This window comes from Anopheles nili, chromosome 2, assembly GCF_943737925.1.
Source record: "Anopheles nili chromosome 2, idAnoNiliSN_F5_01, whole genome shotgun sequence".
Taxonomy (NCBI): Eukaryota; Metazoa; Arthropoda; class Insecta; order Diptera; family Culicidae; genus Anopheles; species Anopheles nili.
Genome location: NC_071291.1, coordinates 46192884 through 46217141, shown reverse-complemented (window position 1 = coordinate 46217141; position 24258 = coordinate 46192884). Strand labels below are relative to the sequence as shown.

The window sequence follows — 24258 nt, the reverse complement described above, 5'->3', positions numbered from 1 at the left end:
ACGTGCAGTTGTTCCGATGCACCTGATGCGATTTTTGCGTTAAGTATTCCGAGCCGGTACGAGGTGCATTACTCAGCCTCGAGTCATAGACTAAGGCTAACCGGCCCGAATTGGCGACCACGTTGCACGTTTCACGCACGATTCACAGCGAATGGTGATTAACGTGCGGTTTGTGCGACATTAATTAGCTCCGTGCAAGGAGCACTGTTTGCAGGCAATGAAGCAAGGTGTGAGAAATGGGTTGGTCTTGAACGCTGATTAGCGTTGTGACCGCCATTCGTTTGTCTAAGGCCTAAGCAAGTTTGGGAAGCCCAGGGAAGTAACGCAAACATTCGCCCATCGATCATGGGCGCTGTCCATTGGAATCGATTTCGATGATTGCACCTTCCGTAAATCGAAATTGACGCAGTTGATACCATCGTCGTGGTGTGGGTGTCCCAGGTCTTGCGTTGTAAAATAAAAAAAAACAATGACGCAACACCGATAACACCGACAAACACAACAGAAGAAGATAGTAAGTGCGTTTTGGCACAGCCCAACCTGTGCTAGCTTGCTGACCCACAAAATGTTGGCGTTGACGATGTTGGCGAACGGATCACGGGAGTCCTCGTCTACGCTTGTTTGTTTGCACGTGCGTAAGTTGCGCTTGGCGCAGTTATTTATGGTTCGAGATGGCAAGTATTTCGTTTAAGTATGTGTAACGGCTCGTCGCGGTTTGATCTACGCTGTGCCTAATTTTTTCACCTTACAGCGCAAAGAAAACGAGGCATGTTTTTGTAATCAAGTCCGATTCGTTGAACATGACGAGTGAACGATTTAAAACTGTAATACGACCAAACACAACACATCATATGTGTTTAGAACGGTTTTGATTATTAATATGCTACGTACGCTTACCATTATTGAAGCAATTTGAGCACTTATGTGTTTGATCGTTTAATTTTTTTGCTCACCGTAGTACATTGGAAGAATAGTTGCATTCAGACTCGAGATTTTACTTCGAAATAAGAATTGAAATTTTGATGTAACTAATAAAGTATTTTTGTGATCATATCGCTTTGGCAGCAAATGTATGATATGTACTCGTTATTTTTGAAAATTTTTCAACATCCGTTGCAGAGAACTTGCATGAAAAATTGTTTCGCATTTGTGCAAGCACTTTATGTTTTACATTTTTGTTGAGGGTCTTCAATTCGGGTCTGTTTCACAGAAGCTGTCTTAATCATTATTCAAACTTGTGATAACTCATATACTTGTATATCGAATTACCCATTTGGTACAGAAATTAAAAAAAAACATACATACACGCAACGTACAAATGGCGTGGCGCAATACATCTCACGGAGGCGCTAAACAAACCGTCTAACTACGCGGCAGATAGTCGCCGAAGCTTTGCCTGCACCTTCTCGTCTAGATGGTGAGCATGGATTATTGCGCCATTCGTTGCGTGTGTATATGTGTGAAACTTCTTCCCTACGGAACACTGAGAGCGATCATGCCCGAACCGAAAACCTCCTCAAGATCATCCCACGAGATTACGTCCGATCGTCTTGACAATGGCGATCGTTGGTATGAATTCCGAGAAAGAGAGATGAAAAAAGCACGAGAGAGAGAGAGAGAGAGGGAGAGAAAAAGGCGGAATGAGATCAGGAGGATTACGCTAATCGCGCGATAACAATCTACAGCGAGCAGCTGTACCACCTTTGCTGACCTGTTAAATCGAACTACCGGAACTGGCACGGGGCGCGGCAATGGCGGTTCTAATCGATTCACTTCTGTAGAAGTTAGCTTGCCAATGCCACTTGAGTTGGAAGGGGAGGTCACGTGAGCAAAAGTAACACAGCGACCACTTGTACGGTGTCGAATACACCAGCTTTATGCATTCGTATCTGACCAATTCAACACTGCCGTGTAAGACTGTAAGCTCAGATAGCAAAACATATCGTACGTAAAACGAATTAAGATCTCTCGTCTATCGAGGAAAGGTTTTTCTTTCAACTAATTTTTTTTTCCCCGAGACACGAGACATAATATGTATTGCAGTATCTTAGGCCCTGACTTGATACTGGCTGAAATATACATATTTTTTAAAATTAATTTCATATAAATTGTATCGGATTTCACATAAAAAAACTATAGGAAAATGTACACTTGCAACTGGTGCATTATTGCTATTTGAAAAAAAATCCCATCAGTATAGGAAGTTCGCCAGATGCAGGGATGTTTTGATAATTTTCATAATAAATATTTAAATGGCTGTAAAAAAAACATTGTCATCACATATCATAATTGTGCTATAATATAGATGATAACTATCGCCTATGTTGGGAAAAAAATGAAAACCAACAAAATCAATCCAATATTTATTTATTAATTGTATGTACTTGTCTCCAATCATTATAAAACGATTGTTTGACTGAAAGTGCAAAGCAAATTCATACGGCTTTCATAACTGATGAAATGTTTTATCATACTATTGCTGAAATTTATGGTGAAGTGCTCAGGAAACAAACAAAAAAGATATTTTCAATCATTTAATGAATTTCAAGGGTGGCTTTTTATTACTGGGCTTTTGAAAAACTATATTAAATGTATTTAAAGAAACTATTTTGCCAATCAGCATACAGCAACAGCTGAATGCGTTGATGAAATATCATTCACAATCCTGAGTACTTTTCTTTACTTGTCGTGCCATATTTGTTATTTGCTTTCCACTGATTCTTCGTAATCACTTTCTACGGAATACGGAGGTTATTTATTGCACTGATAAAAAAGATCATCGTAACCAGCTTTCGTCGCGTACTTGTGTACAATACGTACAGTATTGTTTCATTTGTTGAATTTCAAATACGTGTATATAGTAAGTTGTTTTGTAACATTTCTCAAATCGTCATTATGGTTAAACACAGGTTTATGATATGTATCAGTAAAGATTTAATTTGGAATTGTTAAGATAGATTTAAATTACTGATCTTCCAACGTAATTTTACCTTAATTAACCCAAATAAATGCCTTCAATTTTATTTTTCGTTAAATTCGTAATTAAAATGTTAAATTTGTTTAATTAATATTTTAGCATCCTGAATATCATCGTGCGGCAGTATAACATCTCGTACACCCTATTATCAATCGACAGATTATGGCAGAAAAGTACCGGTTTAAGGCCTGTTTCTGTGCTTGATTCATGATTCGCATAAAACAACACTATCAACAGCATCGCAGCTATCTTCCGCTTCCCGATTCATGGTATCAACTTCCGATCGCTCAATGAAATGTAAGTGCTGTCCTAAAAAGGGTATTTGAGATTATTTCTTGATAAGCTTATTAGTAGTTTATTATTGAAGCCGTAAAGATAATTTTTCAGTTGAGCTTTTTTTAAAATTAAATTGTAAAGCATTTTTCTTCGCGTAAAGAGTCAAGCTATAGATGATATGTGTATGTCTCGAAACAATAACAAAAAAAACATCATCCCAACATCAAACAAATGTTTTAGATTTTTTTTACGATTCATATACGTTGAGCAAGTTTAGTATCTACATTAGCGATGACATATGGTTTGTTTATTCATATAATTTGCGCGCATTCTATAAGGAGTTCCTCGAAATCAAGGATTGAGATGAAATTCTATAACGATTAAATAGCAGAAATGGTTGTAGTAGGTGCCCATTGGAACTGTAAACATTTCCCAACCGCGTGGATGGGAAAAGTAGACTTGCCTGCTTGTAATGGCGGCTGAAAAAAGAAAAGATTATTTACACGTGTCAATTGTTGTTTGCTGCATGGGGGTGAGGTTGTAGATGCGAAGCCTAACGATGGATCATTCTTATCGTTTGGGAATCATTTATTATCTCTTCGAATTATTTTATCTTAAACCTGTATGGAATTGTATTTTTAAAAAGACTTAATCGAATTGATTTTGACAAACGATAAGCTAAAAGAGCAGGATAATATTTGGATTTGTGGTAAATTATGTAAGACTCAATATTGGATCTGTATCTTTCTCGCCCAGCTAAAGTACAGACGAGCTTCAGACAGAATGCATCATCAATCGGGCGATGGGGACGATCGACAACGACGAACCCGGTAACCATTCCAGGTAGTACGGCTGGTGTAACGACGGACGGATACGGATACACATTGACTAGCAGTCCTAGTCCCCCGCACAGTCCTCCCATCAATATGCCGCCTCCAATACCACCTCGACCTGTGATACGGCAGTCAAGTTTCACCAAGATAGGATATATGATCAATACAGCCGTTAACGGGACCAAAAAGCAATTCAGCAGTGGCAGCAGCAGCAGCAGCAGTAGTAGCGGTGAGTGTTTTCCTACTTGAAATATTACGGATTCGGGAACCGATATTCTTCGGGCCACTTGAGGGCCCAAGCTTGGCGAGCCCGAAGACTTATATCGATTGAAGTTGATCTGTTCCTGCAAGCAAACAGCGAACCTCTAACAAACGCCTCTAACAAACATATGCAAAAGTATTGTATCTGAAATTCGTTCAGTTGTAATTTGAAAATAACGTAGAAAATTGTACCATTGGTTGTTGCATGTGGCTCGTGGGTCGTAGTTTAGAGACCTCTGATCTCGCTAATTGCATGTTATTTCCTAGGATATCCTTTTCTGTCTATGTTTGATAGATGTCGTTTTAATCACATATGCTTATTTTTTCTTAAAAGTTTTAAATATGATTAGAATTGAAACTGATTTGATATAAGTTTGAAATTGATTACACATATTGATAAATTAATCGAAACAGCCTGGTATAAGACTGCCTTCGGCTGTTGGGAGAAAATGTCCTTTAATCCAGCTGGCATGAGTATTTAGCAACGCTGTTATCTTATGTTAAACAAAAGTAATGTTTACACAAATCGGCCTGGCCGTTCTTACCAGTAATAATTGACAAAAGCAATACAAAACTTTTTTTGCTACAACTTTGACTGAAGCTTAGTTTTTGACTGATGTGCTACAAAGTTTGATATCAATGAAAATAAGTTAGCAAATAATTTTGTTTTATGCAGTCTACAGTGAAATAATATGGTGGTTATTATTTTCAATCTTGATATTACATTATTTTATACAGCATTTAAAATTACATCACATTATCACATTATTTTATACAGCATGTAACGATTTTCGTCACAAAGAAAATTAAATTTATTTAAAAGTTGTAAAGTACTATAAAATACAATTCATATTACAAGCCACTTGTTAGAATTACATCTACATTAAATTTAATTTAATTAAACAGATTTATAATCTGAATAATGTGACAATTTTGTGAAACTAAGCGATAGAAATAGATGATTTTTTTTGATGAACTTGCTTGTGTCCATGCGCGCTGAAAATAAGGAAAGCCGCCATAAATCCAAGCAAATAGCAAGTATACCAGCACTGAAGTATAAACTTGATTCATTGTGATCCAGTTAAAAGTGGTATACACTAGCAGCGGTCCAGTAACGGAGCCGCCATTTTGAGTACTGATTAACTAACAGACAAGTTTTCTGCTTTGTTAATTTTTGTGCGTGGAACGACATGTCGTTGTGAGATTGTACAACAATGAATTTGAAATTAAGATAACCATAATTGAGTAGTAAAGAATTTTGTATTATTTTTTCTTTCTATGTTAAAAAACACCTAAACACACGTGTTGCTAGAAATATCTCGTATATAATGTATTGAAAACATGAAAGTATCCATCGTTCCAATTTAAATTAATTGTGCAAAATGTATTTATACATAGTGAGAACACGATTACCGGTGTGCAATATTTCGAATTTGGTCAGATGTTGTGTCACCGTAGTCATATTGTCTAACCTGTATGCTACTGTGAAGTTGAAACGTCACGAATGTCAAATCAAGCTTGGGCTAGATGTCAGAGAAGCATATTCCATTTTCGCAGAATAAATTCGTGACTCAAAATCGTGCTAAATTCTTCGTAGTGCAACAATAATCTTACCAAACAACCGTATCACATAATCCATCATCTGATGCGTGTGCAAGGTGCCCTTTTAAATGATTATTTTAGGGATTTTGTGGTGCCTTTTACTACTATCTCTAAGAGTAGCAAAAAAACGCGCTATTGAGATTGGTCTGGTAGTTGAGTGAGTGAGATGATAGCGGAACAGCGTGAGAACATGCGAAAGATATTCGCATCAGTCTGGAAGTGAGAGAGACGAGGGATAAAGCCTTGCTTATGTACGACACGGATTTTGTAAGAACACCACGCATCCGTATGCCATTCCGGTTTCTTTCTAGTGTGAGATGTTGCTTTTTGCAAAAGTTTTGCAATTTGTGTCTTATTGGTGCAATTTACTAAACAGTGACGGATAACTATGAATATTGTAAGGTTAGCAGTAAAGTAGCACTGCACGTATTAATTGGACATCATCCACTTTGGTGGAAATAGTTTCCAAGTGGTTATTTGACAAGTGGCGACATTCGTATATCCTGTACGCTAAAAATCCTGGCTTATCGGAAGTGGTAGCAGGCGAAATAATCGAAGAGTGTTGTGTCGGTAGATAAGGAGTGTTACAAAAAAAATCACGATTTCTCCGAGTGAAACGGCGAAAACGATGAAAGAATACAATTTTCTTTAACCTTCGATCGAGCGGAGACGTACGTGTGGTAGCCGATAGTGAGAATTTTTGTAGCGAAAAAAGGGAATCGAAAATCGTTTGTGTGACGCAGAACTGCGTATGTCACAATAATAAGACGAAGAACGCATTGGAGAAGTGGGCGCATTTGGCGTGGCTGCGAAAATTCTTAACGTTTGGCGAAGAGATTTTGATGGATAGTTAATAATGAACGAATGTCGGGTTGGAAATTTCGGCACGGTCGTTTCATGTGGTCAGTAAATCTTTACCTTGCTCGGCAAGTCGACCTTGCAGGTGGTGCAGGAAAGTGAGCTGTCACATTCTCCCAAAGGGGCTTATCGCGGAGTGGTACATACATAGCCTACTTGACTGCCGACGGTCGGTCAGCGCGATTGTGCGACTTATTCTCTCTCTCTTTTAGACGAATGTTTGGGACATTTTTGTCTCGCTTGTGTGTATTGATGAATGGTGTAAAACTAAGAAATTTTGATTTAGGCAATTCGAACTTTAATCTAAAATTATTTCTCACATGTATGTGGTGATGATGCTTTCACTGCGATATAGGGGGATTTAAGTTAATCAAGTTGATGGCAACAAGCACGTTTAAATATGTCTATATTTTTCTTATTCGTGCAAAATAGCACTAACAGTGATCTGTAATGTTCTGTTATATGTTTTGTATGTGTTTTATTATCAGGCTAGCGGGCTAATTGCAACCTAAATGTACTTTCTACCGTAGTTGTGACGGCAGTGAATGAAACATAAGTGCGCAATATTATATTGCTACAAATTGTAAACGACTGTGCTATTTTACATCAAAGAAAATTAAAAATAAAACATTAGTTAGCCTGGCTTTTTGTAAACCAAACAATTTTTGTAGCACCACGAGCTTTCTGCAGCAGAGGCTTATTTGAGTTAAACGAAGATTTGCCGTTCGTCTTGCTTGTGGTTGCGCTAGTAGAGTTGAAAGCGGTGAAGTCGGTTCGTGTATGAGGTCTTTCTCCGGTAAAGGTTGCGCTTGGATTTGACATGGCCGGTAAGTAGGATTTTTGGATCATTTGATTACTGGTCTTGCAACAATGGCATTCGCTATGGTAAAAAACGTGATACTTATTATGTGATGAGCAGCTATGGGCCGCTATTTCTTCCGACAACAAATGATCATCATAACCTCACTTCCAGTATTCGGTTGCCCCTAGCCGTATGCATGGGATTTGCTCTTCCATTATCTTTCACTCTCTCTGTCTCTCTCGCTCCATCTCTCTCTCTTTAACTTTATCTATGTCTCGCTCTCTCTTTTGAGAGTCCTTTCTTCGCTCTGCTTTATTCTCACACGCGCTCTCGCTTTCGTTTCAAAACTTATTAATTTGTTTATGTAACTTATTTTGGTTAATTTTTAAGTTTAACAATCATGTTTCGATTAATGCACGTTGTTTTTCTAACAAAGATTGATTGTGATCCACGCTTCCGGAATGCATCGGATGCATTCCTCTCTTGGATCGAAGCAATAATTCGCTATTTTATATAAGATTGAAAAAAAATCGTAATATTTTTTGGATTAATTGATATTTATCAAATTATACAGATCTCTTGAATAACGGTCTCGTTATAAATAGTTAGTTTTTCATAGTGCGTTCGGTAATTTTTCGAAGTATATCTATCGCTTATCTTTAATCTAATAATGAGTGAAATCGAAAATAAAAACCCTTTCACTAGCACTGTTCGATCTAGATAAGCATCTTTATTAGAGCGAACTTTTGCCAACAGATATTTACCGTGATCAGCTTACAACATAATAAATATTCTTAGACAGCAATTTTTTTTGTTGCTTTTGAACTCCGCAATTAATAATTAGTATGTATACTTTACTCCGCAATTAATATTTAGTATGTCAAATGTGTTTTTGTTTTTAGTTATCTCTATTACAGATTGATAAACATTATAAAGTTAAATTGAAATATGAATAATTGTACGTTATTTGGAACATTCACAAAAATTTATATAAGTTGTGATGCATTATGAATTTAAAGATTGTTGTTGTTGATATATCAGTCAAGGCCTTAAAATTGTGTTTGGAAAAGAGAGTATTATTTTCGCAAGTTGATTGTGTAGCATAAATTTCAATGTACAACAAAATTGATTGTATCATTTTCGGGTTCAATTGTCGCCGATTTTGACAGATGAGTATTTTGTTACCGAGCTAATGCCCATCTATATAACCATATACCCAAAGATAATTGTCGGTTGCATCGAAAAAAAATGGACACATTTTAAATTTTTTTATGCTCATTTTTAATAGGGTTGAAGCGGTCTTGGAATCATATTCTGTATGCACAGAGCCGTAACTTTTGATTTAGCGATTTAATTCCTACACCTGAAAGCAGATTCTCTCTCAAATCTCATTCTGGCACATGTTCAATTGTTGCGAGAGTTTAATTGCAATTTAAAAGCTGGTATTAGCACATGGCTATCAGCTTATGAGTGTATGGACACAGTCGATACGATTGAACATATTTAGCTTCTTATGCTCATGGTCATGGCATTAAGTTTATTGCACTTTAGTTTTGTTTTGGTAGGAATCTAATCGAAAATTATACAATGCAGATAAGTGTGGGTTAGTAGGGAGTATTTACGTCGATTCAAAATAGCAGCTTTTCTATCGGTCAATTGTTGTTGGGTTCTAAACTTCTCATTTTAGTTGAATTCATAACCAGAAAGTATTATATAAATATATTCTTCAGCTTGCTGAACAACTAAGATGAATATTCAAATCTTGACTTCAGTAACTGTGTTCATAAAATGACACAATTGTTCGAATCGTTATCTATCAGATCCCATACACAATGCAAGCTGTTATATTACCATATTATTCTCCCCGTGCACACTGGAGGTTAGGCATTTCAATTTTCAAAACAATTTAATAAAAATTTTGTTGGTAAAAAAAACAAACAATAAGAAAGAGTTGTCATTAATGACAATAAAAAAACAATGAATTGTATTCTTTGATATTACCATCAAATTCCTCTCTACTTGTTTTTCCACTATCCCCAGCTCTAACATTGTTCTTGTGTTTCTGTGTACCAACATGTGATAAACACTGATACCAGCGTATAAGATACACCTCTGGTTTTGAAGGGCAAATTTTGACAAAACAGAAGAAATATGTTAAACCACTAACGAGAAACGCAAAAAGAATTTCTTCAAAATGAGGGAAAATGCTCGTGGCTACTAGAAAGCTGCACTAAGCAAAGGTTGCAACTCTGCTTTCGAGCACAAATGTTTTCCTGCGCTTGCATTACCCGGTTACCGGTAGGTGACATTAATTTCCAATCGATGTCATCCCATTTTATCCATTATGCACGCAGTAAATTACCTTCTTCCGCCTTCGGCAATGCCCTTGAGCGAAAGCTAAACTCTGTTCGAATCTCGTTTGTATCTAGTGCCATATAGCTAGAAAAAGGAGCAGGAAATAACAGAAAATGCTCCACAGTTAACCTCCTCCTCCTTTTGGGCTGCTGTTGTTTGCATCTTGTGCGTGCGTGCCGGTCTTTGGAATCCGTTGGAGGAGCGCTATGGATTTGGCTATTTTTAGTTTCAGGATCTTGGGGGTTACAATAAAGTTTTGGTTACTTGATTATTCCACGAGGAAATCCAATTCGTTAAATCATGGCTGCTTTTCCTTCACATACTTAGTCAGAGTTGCTTTTCTTCGGGTTATTTTTGGGGTGTGTTTTAGTTTTTTGGCATGGTGCTTTTTGCCATCGTTTTGATCCAGTCTCATTGATATATTGCTATATTTAAATTTGAGTCTACTTGCGTGCATTACAATTACGTCTAAGATAATTAAGCGCAATGGTATACCTTAAAGTGCCCTTAAATTTGGACACACTGTACATTGTCCCTTAAATTTGGACAATGTATTCGATTGCTGTAAAGTATCTGTTTCACTTTAATAGCAATTAAGTTGAAACTAGAATTATATGCACATCTGGCTGCTTGTGATATTGAATGTCGTTTCGCTCTAAGATCGTATGATCAGTGTGTAGTAATGGCGAACCATGGGTTCGTGAACTAATTCGTATAACGTACAATGGAGTTTACCGTATGCTAACTATATCATTTCTTATCTTTCATTCCGTTTAAAGGTAATGGCGAAACAACGTGGTGCTTTTCACAGATAAAGGGTGCCCTGGATGATGATGTTACCGAGGCCGACATCATTTCCTGCGTCGAGTTTAATCACGATGGTGAACTTTTGGCCACCGGTGATAAAGGTGGGCGGGTCGTCATCTTTCAGGTGAGAAGACGTTGATAATAAACATACATAGTAGATCTGTGTGATCACGAGATAATGAAACATGAGCTTGAATAAGTCGACTACAACGTGTTCAAGCTCAAGCGAGGTTCAATCAAATAATGACTGGTTTTGCTTCGTGGACAACATGACGTCGACACATGCGTTTCTAGCAGGATTTGAAAGTACACTGTACGGATAAAGGGTGACCAAATGTGCCCTGTTGGTTCACGGCCTGTTTCAATATGGACAGCCATTATTTATGTAATAAGTAAGTCGACTTCTCAAAACCGGTCATGCTCCTTTTTTTCGTTTTTCGTTTTTGTTTTTGTTTTTTGTTTCTCACGATATGTATCGCAAAAAAAAATATATATATATACCACCATGATTCACAGATTGTGCAGTGTTGTAATTTGTTGAATAGCAATTTTTGATTAAATGTAATTTATGTACCATAATTCATCGATGTGTACTGTACGTGAAGTGTGTTACTATTATTGTAACGATAAAAAAATCGACAAAACATTTTAGAAATTAATCGTGCCGATTATAATAGGATGGTGAATATAAATAAACTCTTGGATCGATTTTGAAATCTATTGGATGGACCCCTGAACGATTGACTAACTTGCACAGAAAAGGAATGATACTTTATTTAGAGAAGGCTTGCTTCTCGTAAGTCATATGTCCTTGTAGGTCGTACGTAATAAATCAAAGTAATTGAAATGTGATAAAAATATAAGTAACATTGACGAGATATGATGAATTTTTGTATAAACATAAATGTAAGCGCTTTGATAGAGCTTGTGAGTAACAGTGTAAAATGGTTTACATATTTGCGATCGTCTTGTTAAGTAACTATACGCACGCTAATCGGATTTGTTTTGCCATTTTTACCCCACAGAGAGATCCTTCATCGAAAGCGTCAACTCCAAGACGTGGGGAATACAACGTTTATTCAACCTTTCAATCGCACGAACCAGAGTTCGACTACTTAAAATCTTTAGAGATCGAGGAGAAGATTAATAAAATCAGGTGGCTAAAGCGAAAGAATCAATCGCACTTCCTTCTCTCAACCAACGACAAAACGATCAAGCTATGGAAAGTGTCGGAACGCGATAAGCGGGTCGAAGGCTACAACACTCGAGAGGATAATGGAAGCATTCGCGACCCGGCCTCGATTAACGCGCTGCGAGTTCCGTCGATCAAACCGATGGATCTGATGGTGGAGGCGTCGCCGCGTCGTATTTTCGCGAACGCGCATACCTACCACATCAATTCGATCTCGGTGAACTCGGACCAGGAAACGTACCTGTCGGCGGACGATCTTCGGATCAACTTGTGGCATCTGGAAATCACCGATCAGAGCTTCAACATTGTCGACATTAAGCCGGCGAACATGGAGGAGCTAACAGAGGTGATTACGGCGGCAGAGTTTCATCCAACCGAGTGCAACGTGTTCGTCTACTCGAGTAGTAAGGGTACTATTCGGTTATGTGATATGCGCTCTTCGGCACTATGCGATCGGCATGCGAAGCTGTTCGAAGAGCCGGAGGATGTTGATATCACCAACAAGAGCTTCTTCCGTGAGATCATAAGCTCGATCAGCGATGTGAAGCTGAGCAACTCGGGTCGGTATATGATATCGCGGGACTATCTGAGTATTAAGGTGTGGGATTTGCATATGGAAACGAAACCGATTGAAACGTATCCGGTAAGTATCCGCAGAGTAGCATTATGCAATTTCGCTATGCATTGTCGAGCTCCTAGGTGAGTGAAAAGTGAGTCTAATTATGTGTGCTGTTCACAGGTTCACGAATACCTCCGTACGAAGCTGTGCTCACTGTATGAAAACGATTGCATCTTCGACAAGTTTGAATGCTGCTGGAACGGCAATGATTCGGCCATTATGACTGGAAGCTACAACAACTTCTTCCGCATCTTCGATCGGAATTCAAACAAGGATGTTACGCTTGAAGCTTCGCGGGACATCATCAAGCCGAAGACGGTGCTGAAGCCGCGCAAGGTCTGTACCGGTGGTAAGCGGAAAAAGGACGAAATCAGTGTTGATTGTTTGGCCTTCAACAAACGAATCCTCCATACCGCTTGGCATCCGCTTGAAAACATCATAGCCGTGGCCGCCACCAATAATTTATTCATATTCCAGGATAAGTTTTAGCCAATAGTAATAGTAGTAGTGAAAATAATTAATTATTATTATTATAATGATTATTATTATTATTATTATTATTACTGATAGAATTTCCTGAGTATGCTGAAGAAGAGAGAAAGAACGAGATAGGGGATTGATGAGTGAACATTGAGATTTATGTAAAACAAGTTCGGGTGAAGAGTACGAATTGATAGAAGCCTAATATATGATACACACAGAGAGGTACGGTGCAGATATTCTAGCAATAGTGCATATATCTCACTCTGATGAGCAAAATCAGATGCATAGGGCCATTCCTGGAATGGAAGGAACGAGTGCCCCCGAAAATGTTGGCATGTCAAGCATAGTAAAAGGGGTTAACAGACAGAAAACAATCAAACAATGAAACAAAAACATTGCTCGAAGAAACTGATCGGTGAACAAGATAAAGATCGAGATAATGTTAAAGAATGAGAAGAAGCCAGGTCAATCATTTGTTGCAAAAGAAGAGATCTATATATGTTCCCAAAGTTTGGTGGAGGTCTCTTGCTTGCGGACATGAATGCATTGCTTGTCCACACGCGAGCGTAAGATGCATGTGATCTAAAATTGCACAGTTCTTGTTGCATGAGAGCAAGTATAACAAGCGCACCCGTGTCGTGATCAGATCGCAAAAAATGCCCCTCTTCGCTTTCATGCTTTACTTGGATTCGACCCAGCCCACAGTAAACGCATCGTCTACGGGATAGTTTTTGATTTTTTGTTATTGTGTTCTCTTTTTGCAATTCGTTTGATTCGCGAGCGCAATGCCGACAAGTACGAGCAAAAGCAATCCGTTAGCTATCTGACCCAACTACAAAGTTCATGAGTGTGGCTTCAGCCGCAGCACCATTACAAAAAAAAAACAAAAGATTCGCCATCTATAATAGTGAGCGAGCATAGGATGATTTGTATGCGGCAGAGTGAGAGGAGGAAATGAAAGGTTTGCGTGATTGAAAGCGTGTGGAATGGAATTGGAAGCGTAAGGACATCGTTAATTGTAGATTTTAGAAAAATAAAACAGTTAGTCAGGGACACAGCTTACGGAAATGAGGCACACGTGTAAAAACATTAACAAAAAAAGAAACAAAAAAATCCCTACGTCAGGAGCTCGATTAAAGAGGCGCTGTATAAATGGATGCGCTGTCTAGGTGATAAGCGAAACATATATAGCGCATATTTAAGGGAGTCAGGAAAACGCAGTAAGCTTCATACCAAGGGAAGGCACGCAATTCAAGTCAGACAAACACCAAAGTCAAGACCATTTTAGAATGGGATGGCTTACTACGGTGTTTATGCGGGTGAAAGTGAAAAGTTTGGCTCTTGGAACTTTTTGTGAATAGTTTCAACAACAACAAAATCACAGAAGGTCAAAGAGAGCGTGAAAACCATACACCTAGCAGACTAAAAGAATTCCTCACCCCATTCCCATCTACACAGCACGGCAGCAGGTGCAGTAAGTGCAGCAAGTGTAATCTTACTTCGCAGCTCAATTATTGTGTGAAATATCAGTACCTTCCGTATTTTGTTGAATCATTTTCTGCTTACGGGGGCTAGAATTGGTTCCTACATTTGTCTTTTGTTTACTCACTTTTGGCAACAAATTAAAATATAATGGTTATATATTGTGTAAAGAACAGAGGGAAAATAAGAGAGCAAACTATTTTGTCTCGATAATTTACCATAGATGCAATTCCTTCTCAATGGTTGCTGTACCTCCAATAACACTAAAGCAGCCTCCGAAAATATAGATTAAAGAAAGCATTTCCGGTTGCTCGTTGGAATCTATTGCAAAGTGTGATTAGATTCGCGAGGGAGAATTATTCAAAAACGGAATATCCACTCTTCTAACTTTGCCCTTTTTCCGGTTTTGTTTTGCATTTATAGAGCGAGGCATATACGCTCAATAAGAATGGACGTGGAAAGGAAAAGAACGGAAGGGGGCGGGGGAGGGGAAGAAGAATGTAATTATTAAACATCTGCAAGAAAATGGGAACGAACTCTGAACTCACGATGCATTATAAATACCAATAAATCGAGCAGAAGAAGTAAAACATTAAGCTAAAAAGTAGCGAGAGATAAAGACAAAAAGAGAGATAGAGAACAAGAGAAGGATTGTATTGACATTGGAAAAGCATTTGGCGGGCCAGCTGCAGCTATCAATGTTGGCTGACTGGGGTGGGTGGTGGTACAGGTAGTGCGTGAATCGTGTTGGTCGCTTGATTTCCGTGAGCATTATCGCTGCTGGGTCGCTGGGATTAGTCGCAGTGCCGACTCAACTTGTGAGGCAAACTACTAGGAAATGTGTGTTCAAAACATCGCTTTGGTCGGTATTGTGTAGGCGTGCGCTTAGCTCACTCGAGCAAAACACGTACGCGTTACAAATAGTGTTTTTTTTTAATTCCCTTTCGATTTTTTGTACTATTTTAAGCTACGTTTTAAGATTTTTTACAGTTGTTGCTGCCTTTGATTGGATTCATCATTATTTGATCCCTGGGGTTGTTCCAAAATTATTCGTGCATTAGCGCGGTACCGTTGTAGCATGAAACGCTCGAATGCCTTGAATCTTGCTAAAAGATTATGGGGCGAAAGGAAGAGACGTGCATCAATAATTGAATGAAAAACGCGGGGCTGAATCGCTTGTACATGATGGCATGTGATACTCGTGTTTATTTGGTCTTGTGCGATCGGAAAGACTAGACAAACAAAAATATATATAGGAAGTTTGAATTGCATATATATTAGGGAAAGAAGAACAACGCAGGAACAAAGTAAATACAAATGATCGGAGAGTGCATGCGCACGGGGGGATAGCTGGTATCGGGAAAGGTAATAAATAAGAGAGAAGAACACGCAATGGGCAGCGACAAGGAATGAGATATTACGATTAATCGCGAAACGAAGTATCATAAGCGGCACAACAACACAACAAAAATCAAATGAAATAAACCAGCAAAATAACAGAAATCGACGCATATGAACGCAGCTCGATGAAGGAAACGCAAATAGAATAATGTTACGAATATATAGCAAGAGAATGAAGACAAACAGAGATCATGCTTCATACGATGTATATTGATAAAAATGGACGAATTCATTCACCTCACCACATGCATCGTGTGGTGTGTTGGCGCTGGAAAGAAACGCATTCCAAGACGAGGAAATCGTGTCTAGGTTTGTATACTGGATTGTGTTACGAATCGCTTCATATTGTGTACATCTATAATGTACGCCTCGCTTCCAACAGTCTATCTTCTAATTATATTTTTAGTCGACTTCTACTGACATGAAACAAATTACAATGTCAATGTTTGGTTTGGGCGGAATAATTGAAAACCCTACTAATGGTTGATCGTGGAGCTGCCTGCCCTCAAGACAATAAGATCGTTTCGGTTACCGGTGCACGCGTCATCGGAGTTTGTCCGCTTATCTCGAATCGGTGGTGTACATGTGTTTGCCAAGCGCTTTATATTGTTAACGAAAAATGCATCGTGACCGTGAACCAAACAGGAGAGCTAGATAGGGAATGATTCGCATTCGACGGTAAAAACAGCGATAGCGAAATCTCAGGTTCTGATGATTATTCCCTGCGCCATTTCATGTTGTTTGTGCGTTCCCTAACCGTGATTGAGTTTTTGTTGTTGAAATAGTTGAGATTCAAGCACGCGTTATCTTCTTTTTTGAGACGGAATTGTTGACGGCAATCTACCAAAATCTTTGCTCGAACTTCAACTAACCATAACTATAGTTGTGGAAGCTCATTGCTAGTCTGAACGTCAACACGTGTGCAACAAATTACGACTTACGGCGAAGAGAGCAGCACTTTATTACTACGCATTTGATTCGCATAGCATCACGACGGACGCAGTGTGTGCCGTTTCCGCAAACGCAAACGATCTGCATCCTGGCATGGAACCTTCGAAAGCAGCGTATTCGGAAGAAAAAGAAATTCAGCCCGCATTTACGGAGCTGTGTGAGGTGGCCTCGATTGGTGTGAGTGTTTGTTCTCTTCCGGCGTGCGCCTCAGTTGTGTAATTCTCGTTCGGCGGTTCATTTGCAGAGCAATGGTTCGATCCTGTTTGCAACGGACGATTTTTTTGCACCCGCCGAAGGGATGCTGAAGGACTCGGATCCCGTATTTCGTGCCGACCTGTACACACCGTACGGAAAATGGATGGACGGTTGGGAGACGCGTCGGAAGCGCATTGCCGGTCACGATTGGTGCCTGGTGGAACTCGGCGCACCAGCGCAGATCGCTGGTTTTGTGATCGACACGGCATTTTTCACCGGTAACTACCCGCCGCAGTTATCCATATCTGCTGGCACGTTGGATGATACGGCGAAGGAGATGCTGTTGGCAGCAATACCACGGAAATCTGGCATCGATGGCGAAGAAAGCATTGGAAAAGGTTGCACCCAAGAAGAGCTGGACATGGTGAATCAGCTAGGAACCGATCGGTGGGAGAATCTGCTGCCTATTCGCCAATGCAGGGTTGATCTGAAACCGGGTTACGAGCAAACGCGTCGGCACTATTTCAGCGTTCCGGCGAGTGAACAATCGCGCGTGGTACGTCATTTGCGGGTTAACCTATTTCCAGACGGTGGAATCGCACGTCTGCGCGTCCACGGGACGATCAAGCTGAATATGAGCGATGATCTTAATGCGCAACAAACGATCGACGTTGTGGCAAAGCAAAATGGCGGTCTTTGCACGGGATACTCGAATGCGCATTATGGCCATCCGAAGAATCTCATAAAAGCTACCGAAGCAGCGAATATGGGCTTCGGTTGGGAGACTGCCCGGCGCCTCGATCGACCACACGAATTGAAACTCGATGAAGATAACGGATTCCTTATGTCGCAGGGTTCCGAATGGGCTACCTTTAAGCTAGCTGGCGGCATGTGCACGATCGAACGGTTGTGTATTGATACTAAGCACTTTAAGGGAAACTTTCCGGATTGCGTGTGGGCCGATTATACACTTGACCCCTGCGCTGACTCTGAAAACTGGCAGCCATTACTAAGAAGGAAGAAATTGGGACCGGATCAGATGCACGTATTTGAGGGAGAAGATTTGAAGCAAGGAGTACAGGCCTCGAAGGTACGGATCACTATCGCACCGGATGGTGGCATTGCCCGACTGCGAATTTTTGGGAAAGTTTTGAGAAGTTAATACACTTCGCAGAGTGACGAACAACGGTTGGCGCGATGACGAAACCGAGACTCGTTCGATCGATTTGTCCGCAAGGGCTATAACAAAACGAGCTTAAAATACAACATGAAACCCGTGACGCAGAAAACGCACGATTCGATTAACAAAACATCCGCGTTAATAACGCGTGATGATCAAGTGTAGAGCGCATTTGTGTTTTATTCAGTTCTGTAACCATAACCAAACAATCAGGCTTCCCGTGGTAAGCCATATCCGAATCGTAGAGCTGAACAGCCGGTTCGGCCGGGTGGCCTGGTTCCGCGCCGACTGGCTGTAGCTATCGACGACGTGAATCTTCCATCCCATGTTCGCGTGGGTGAAACTGTTGTAGTACACCACATCCGGCCAGCTGGTGTTGGGAGTGATCTCCAGAACGGCCGGATCTCCGGAATCGCAGGTCCACTTAAGCGTGCGGTTGAACTTTTTGAACGTCGCGAAGTTATCGTCTAACCGTCGATCCTGACCCTCCGGGTGACGGGCCAGGCAGAGTGGCCCGGCAGCGGTCGGCTTGGGACGACCACGGCGTGTAAACTCAACCCCCGCAAGGACTCGAATCTCGCTTTGGCGCGCATCGGACAGCCTATCGAAGCCCCCGTGCGGTTCATCCGTAATCACGAGCGGGTGATAGAATTCCGGCGAGTGTGGATTGTTTCCGCCTCGCACGCGAAACGAGTACGTAAGCCCACGGCGAAGCCACAGCTCCGGCACGAGAAACCCATTGATATACCAGGCGAGCCCGTTCGAGACGTGCCCGGTGATGCCCTGGTAGCCGCGCTTTCCTCCCGCTGGGCCCAGCGTGGCCGTAAAGGAACGGATGGAGCGGTCGAAAATCTGCTGCCGCTCCCAGACGTCCTTTAGGTTCGCCTCGCGGCTGGTGAAGCTGAAGCAGTCGTTCACCGGCTCGGAGGTGTTGAAGCGGATCTGCACGTTCCGCTTCGGGTAGATGTCGTGGTAGGTGGGCTCGTTGTTCGAATCGAGCCGTCCCATGGCCCACACGACGTACATCGGTCGGTCGAGCAGGAACTCCTTGTCACCCGGATCGGACGACACGAGCGTGCGCCGGAAGGTGATCGTGTTGATGTCATTTTCCCGGCTAAACGTGTGCAGCTGGAAGCTGTCCAGCCCACCCACCGCATCGTCCCGACAGACGCCCTTGTTCTGGCCAAGTACCTGCACGCACGGCGCCAACGAGGTGATGTTGTAATCCACCGCGTACCCACGGTGGCCATCGATGAACGCCACGACGACGTCTGCTCCCAGCATCTGGCTGCGCTGCTCCGAACCGGAAAGCCCGAACGACAGGTACTCGTCCTGCTGCACGTTTCCTGCCAGCTGAATCGTGATTTGCGGACCAAACACCTCCCACGAGACGCGGTAGTCCTTGTGCAGCTGCCGGCAGTTTGGCAGCGATTCAGTGTGCGGCGTGACTCGTACCAGCGAGGGTGGCACGTTCAGATCGTCCGAGATGAGAAACGAACCGTAATCCCGGCGGGCTTCTACGTCGTACACGCTGAACCAGTCGATGTCGAAGATCGTCATATCACCTGGCAGCTCGAGGGTGATCGTTTCGCGATCGTACGCCCGAATCGGATCGAGATAGCCCATCTCGTCGGGAACCTTGCTGCCTTTGGATGAGGGTGAAGGTCCTACACCTACCCAGAAGTGCACCGACGGTTCCTGGCCACCCGTAGCGGCGTGCCCGTCGTAGCTGAAATCCGTGATACGGATGGTTTTCGAGTCCAGGATGTCGATGGTGTCGCTTGAGACGACGGGCCCGCCGGCAATCGCGGTCAAACTACCCGCCTTTTGCGGTACGGGCGGTTCGAAGTCCTCCGGAATGTACACGTCCGCGAAGTTGTTCTGCGAGTTGAGGTCGTACACGGCAAGCCACTTGACTTCCGTGATTTTCTTATTGTCCGGCAGGCGCAACGTGAAATCCTTATTGAAGTACCGTTCGAGGATGTTTGTTCTGTAAGGAAACAGGGCTTGTAACAAGGTCTCACAATCGATCGTTGGGTGTACCGATAAAACTCACTTGCCGTACTCATCTGGCACGATGAACCCTTGCGGACCGGGACGATTGCTTGCGCCGGACCAGAAAAACGTGTCCACACTGTTCCCGTCATAGTTAAACCCGGTCAGCAGGAACGTGTACTCGTCCACAGCGTACACATCGCCGGAGGCTTGATGGTGGTATGAGTTGAACTTGCCGATGTACTTCCCCCGATAGGGACCATCTTCCGGTTTTTGGCAAGCTGTTGTAGTGCGAGAGAACACAAACAGAATAATCAGAAGTTGGCTATAGTGACCCATAAGAAACGAAAAAAAAACTGTTCCGGCGAGAGATCGTTAGTGATCAGTTGGTGTACTGAAATTTGTGGTACGCTTTGCTTCCGCATATTTAGAGCACAACAGACGGCGATGTGCTGTGACAAAGGTTATTTTTTGCAAACCTTAAACGACTCATAGCCTTTCGTGCAGGGGGTGAATGTACGCAATGCGTGACTGTCCACAGTGCTCCTTCAAGGACGTTGTCAATTAATACTATTACTTCGTACAGCCCATCAGTTTAGGATTGGTTTTATTTTTTTCTGCCCACAAATCATTACATTTCGCTGCTACTGTATGGAATTCCAACACCAAAAAAATACAATTCAATTTTTACTCTAATACTTCAAGAGTGTGAATAAACAGTAGATGCATTTCCGGAGATCTCTTCTCGTACCATACGTTGCGCTCAGCAGCTCAAGGTTGCACACCACGCGTGAGTTCACTTCCGCAGTACACACACACACACACGGACAACGATAATGCAATTCCATTCATTTAGTTTCCTTTGGCTGTTTCGCTTCACTCTTCTTTCCGGTTCGTCGCTTGCCATTCTCCGGTTGAAGTCTTTTGTTTCGCACCTGTTTCCCGGGTCCGCTGTTAGGCGTTTCTTTTACTTACCAACATTGTCTACGATCGTAGCGAACAGCAGCACCTTCGGGAGGATCGCCAAAACGCGCCACCGGACGGCGGATCCGTACAAGAACCGCATTCCTTTCATCCTTTCTCTCACAGCCGTGTTCTGCGCGATAAGGCAGGTTGGTTTAGCAAACTGACACCGAGTGTCTGGGATCCTTGCTACACACACACACACACAAACACACACACGCGCGCGATCGATATAATCTGCGGGGGATTGCAACCAAACACCGCACCGCTCTTTGCGGACTCCTTCTGCTTGGGTGCTTTCACTCGTGCCCCTGTTTGACGTTGCGTTTGGAAAGCACGCGGACGCGCGTAGATTCCGATGGCAATGCACACCAAAAACACACACACACACACACCTCCCTACTCCGCCGCTGGCCGTGTTGATAGCGCTTCAAACATATTTCTATTCGCACCGCAGTTCGCGAACCCAGTGACGACAAACCGGATATAATGTCCGGTTCCGAAGGAAACTCCAAGCGCCCCTTCTAGAACAGCGCCTTAATGTGCCTACGCGCTACTGCAGTAGTCTGAAGTATGACTGGACCGACACGTAGCAATCAGAGTAGCCGTCGCACACACTTTCTGTTGCCGCCTTTCACACACTACCAGCGGGCGCGATCCAAGCAACCGTCGACCATCGCAACTGATCAACTGACACGACTACGTTACGGCTGGTACGCACTGAAGAAACTTAACCAAGAGACCCGCCCGAAACGGTTGCGATCGTCGGTCCCAAGCGCGGTTGCGATCGGTCCGGTTACTTTCGCGAATAAATAGAAGAAAGAAAAAAACGCACACACACCAATGCGTGTGTAGTGGTACACACGTGCGCACACCCACACACATATATACACAAGCGCGCGAAAGCGGGAGTTGTCCAGAGAGCTCTGTCGTATTCCGTGCTTCCTATTTGCCACTACTTCCCGTTGCACACGCAGGCGTTAAACCAGCGGGTTATTTTTCATACTCTCTTATGAATGCCATCAAAACCGTGCTGTCGAATGGGCTGCATTGATTGCATATCACATAGAATGGTCTTTTATTGCTGCTTTAAAGGATTTAAAGGGCGAACACGATCATCACGATACCAAAATGAAGGCCTTTTGGTTAAGTTACTCGCGTGCAAAGAAAGTGTTCCCAAGGCCGTTGAATAGGCCACTCACTGAAGTGTCCGCGTAGGGCCATGCGTCATTTATAGTTCTCATGATTTCTTTGCGAAAATGCTGCAAGTAGCTCTAAGTAGCAATGAATCCCAAGAATTGGAAATAGTTTGCATACTTATGTAGTTCGTGATATTGTGTGGACATCTTCAAATACCGACTCGCACAATGCAGAACACATTTGAAGAAAATCAAACAATAACGGCCAAATGCAACATCAGTTCCGGTTACTTGGTTTTATTCATTAGTTTGTTTTTTTTTTCTATTGTTACTTTTTCTGTGTACATTCTATGCCAGACATACATTCTAGGACAAACCAAGTCTCTCATGTTAGGTTGCAGTTTAGGTTTGCATATGCTTTATTTCTTATTGTGTGGTTAATAATCACAATCATTTGTTAATAGATCTCTCGGGTCCATCGTTCTACAAACACTGGTATATGCTTATCAACACGAACGTTGTATTTTATATGTGTGGTGTATATTGTAACAACACTACCTATATTTACAGGTGTCTACAACATTAGAAACGAAATACCAGGTTTTTGCAGGTTCTAATCAAATGGTTCGCTTTATGAGGTGTATTTTCCATTCTTATAACAGTTTTCGAATTGAGTAACTATATAGTGAGCTTCTATTTACTTTCTTGTATATTCAACGGTATAATGTTTCCGTAACTCCTTTATAAACATATTTCATTTATACATAAGTCGTGCATTAATAAATATATGGAATGGTAAATAACTTGCAGAGCGTACGGTATATAATGCATTGGGAATGTTTCGGGAATTATCGTTAATAGATCGCTTTGAAAATTAATTTATTCTCCTTTCTTCCTATTTTTCCTTGCCATGTTAGTATATTAATTTAAAAATTCACACAAAAATGAGCTGGAAATGGGCGCTAAAGATAAAAATTCCGTGGATCTAAACCAGCATAGAATAAAGCAATGACTAAATGAAATGCTGCATCGTTTCAATTGAAACACAGCACACCCAGTCTGTTTTCCTGCACGGATTCAATCAAGCATTCCCCACACAAAGAGAGACATTTCTGCCATTTGTTCTTCCGCTCGTAGTTATAATTAGACAAGCTAATGTATATCTTATTGGTAACAATCGAATTTTCGGTTTTCCTCAAAAATTTCGCCAGTCTTATTTTGCCTTTTCTGTGCCAGAAAATGGCGCAATTGCTTTCCGCTTTTCTTTGAAAAAAATTTCTGATCGTTTCTAGCATAGATTGTTGAACTTATCTTTAAACACACAAAACGATACCGGCACGAAAGCTACGTGTAATTCGCATCTACCATCTTTGGTTAGTTAGACCGTAGTGGATATTAAAAAGAAACCACAATTTTTAATTTCACATTGGTTGGAAATAAAAACGTTTTTATGCAAATACGACTTGCTGTGAGTTTTATTCGGCTGTGTCCTCGTTATTCCATTATCGATTTTTGTGGTTGTTGTTGTACTACATGTCGTTTGACTAAACCGAACGTTATTGCGCAACCTTAAACATCTTATGTAGCTGAACCTTTTATTCATAGAAATGAAATTTTGCCTAAGGAAAGACTTGCTGTGGTTTACAGTAGGATTTGCTATGCTTCGGACAATACATCATAATACATTTGGTTAGGTGTAGCATAGTGGCCTCTGTGCCATACTTTTACGTATATAACCTTCACTGCGTGTTCCCTCTGGCTTATATGAGCGGTTTTTGGCTCATCTAAAAGACTTGTCTACATGTTGTGACGAACCATATAGTTTTGTGTTCTCTTTCTCTCTATAGATTGTTTGTAAGTAGAAGCGGCAATATTGTGTTCAGCGTA

At 41.5% G+C, this 24258-nt stretch overlaps 3 protein-coding genes across 3 annotated transcripts; 2 read left to right on the top strand and 1 right to left on the bottom strand.

Moving 5' to 3' along the window:
- Nucleotides 1-565: 565 nt before the first annotated feature.
- On the top strand, nucleotides 566-13071 carry LOC128724221 (protein phosphatase PP2A 55 kDa regulatory subunit). Its single transcript, XM_053817988.1, has 5 exons — nucleotides 566-635; nucleotides 4010-4315; nucleotides 10744-10895; nucleotides 11797-12606; nucleotides 12703-13071. The coding sequence occupies exons 1-5, from the start codon at nucleotides 566-568 to the stop codon at nucleotides 13069-13071; spliced, it is 1707 nt and encodes a 568-aa protein (XP_053673963.1).
- A 3918-nt stretch (nucleotides 13072-16989) lies between these two features.
- LOC128720471 (allantoicase-like) lies at nucleotides 16990-18324 on the top strand. The gene is made up of 2 exons (XM_053814141.1): nucleotides 16990-17076; nucleotides 17144-18324. Exons 1-2 carry the CDS (start codon nucleotides 16993-16995, stop codon nucleotides 18254-18256), a joined length of 1197 nt encoding a protein of 398 aa, XP_053670116.1. The 5' UTR covers nucleotides 16990-16992; the 3' UTR covers nucleotides 18257-18324.
- A 122-nt stretch (nucleotides 18325-18446) lies between these two features.
- Nucleotides 18447-21344, bottom strand: LOC128730945 (protein Skeletor, isoforms B/C). Its single transcript, XM_053824037.1, has 3 exons — nucleotides 21245-21344; nucleotides 20331-20550; nucleotides 18447-20264 (listed from the first exon to the last, which is right to left on the bottom strand). The coding sequence occupies exons 1-3, from the start codon at nucleotides 21342-21344 to the stop codon at nucleotides 18458-18460; spliced, it is 2127 nt and encodes a 708-aa protein (XP_053680012.1). The 3' UTR covers nucleotides 18447-18457.
- Nucleotides 21345-24258: the final 2914 nt, after the last annotated feature.

Coding starts and splice junctions, on each gene's coding strand:
- LOC128724221 (XM_053817988.1), top strand. CDS start 566: ATGTTGGCGTTGACGATGTTGGCGAACGGATCACGGGAGTCCTCGTCT. Junction 636..4,009: donor GCTTGTTTGTTTGCACGTGC/GTAAGTTGCGCT, acceptor TTTCTCGCCCAG/CTAAAGTACAGACGAGCTTC. Junction 12,607..12,702: donor AACCGATTGAAACGTATCCG/GTAAGTATCCGC, acceptor TGCTGTTCACAG/GTTCACGAATACCTCCGTAC.
- LOC128720471 (XM_053814141.1), top strand. CDS start 16,993: ATGGAACCTTCGAAAGCAGCGTATTCGGAAGAAAAAGAAATTCAGCCC. Junction 17,077..17,143: donor GTGAGGTGGCCTCGATTGGT/GTGAGTGTTTGT, acceptor GTTCATTTGCAG/AGCAATGGTTCGATCCTGTT.
- LOC128730945 (XM_053824037.1), bottom strand. CDS start 21,344: ATGAAAGGAATGCGGTTCTTGTACGGATCCGCCGTCCGGTGGCGCGTT. Junction 20,551..21,244: donor TACGATCGTAGACAATGTTG/GTAAGTAAAAGA, acceptor GCACTACAACAG/CTTGCCAAAAACCGGAAGAT. Junction 20,265..20,330: donor GTGCCAGATGAGTACGGCAA/GTGAGTTTTATC, acceptor GTTTCCTTACAG/AACAAACATCCTCGAACGGT.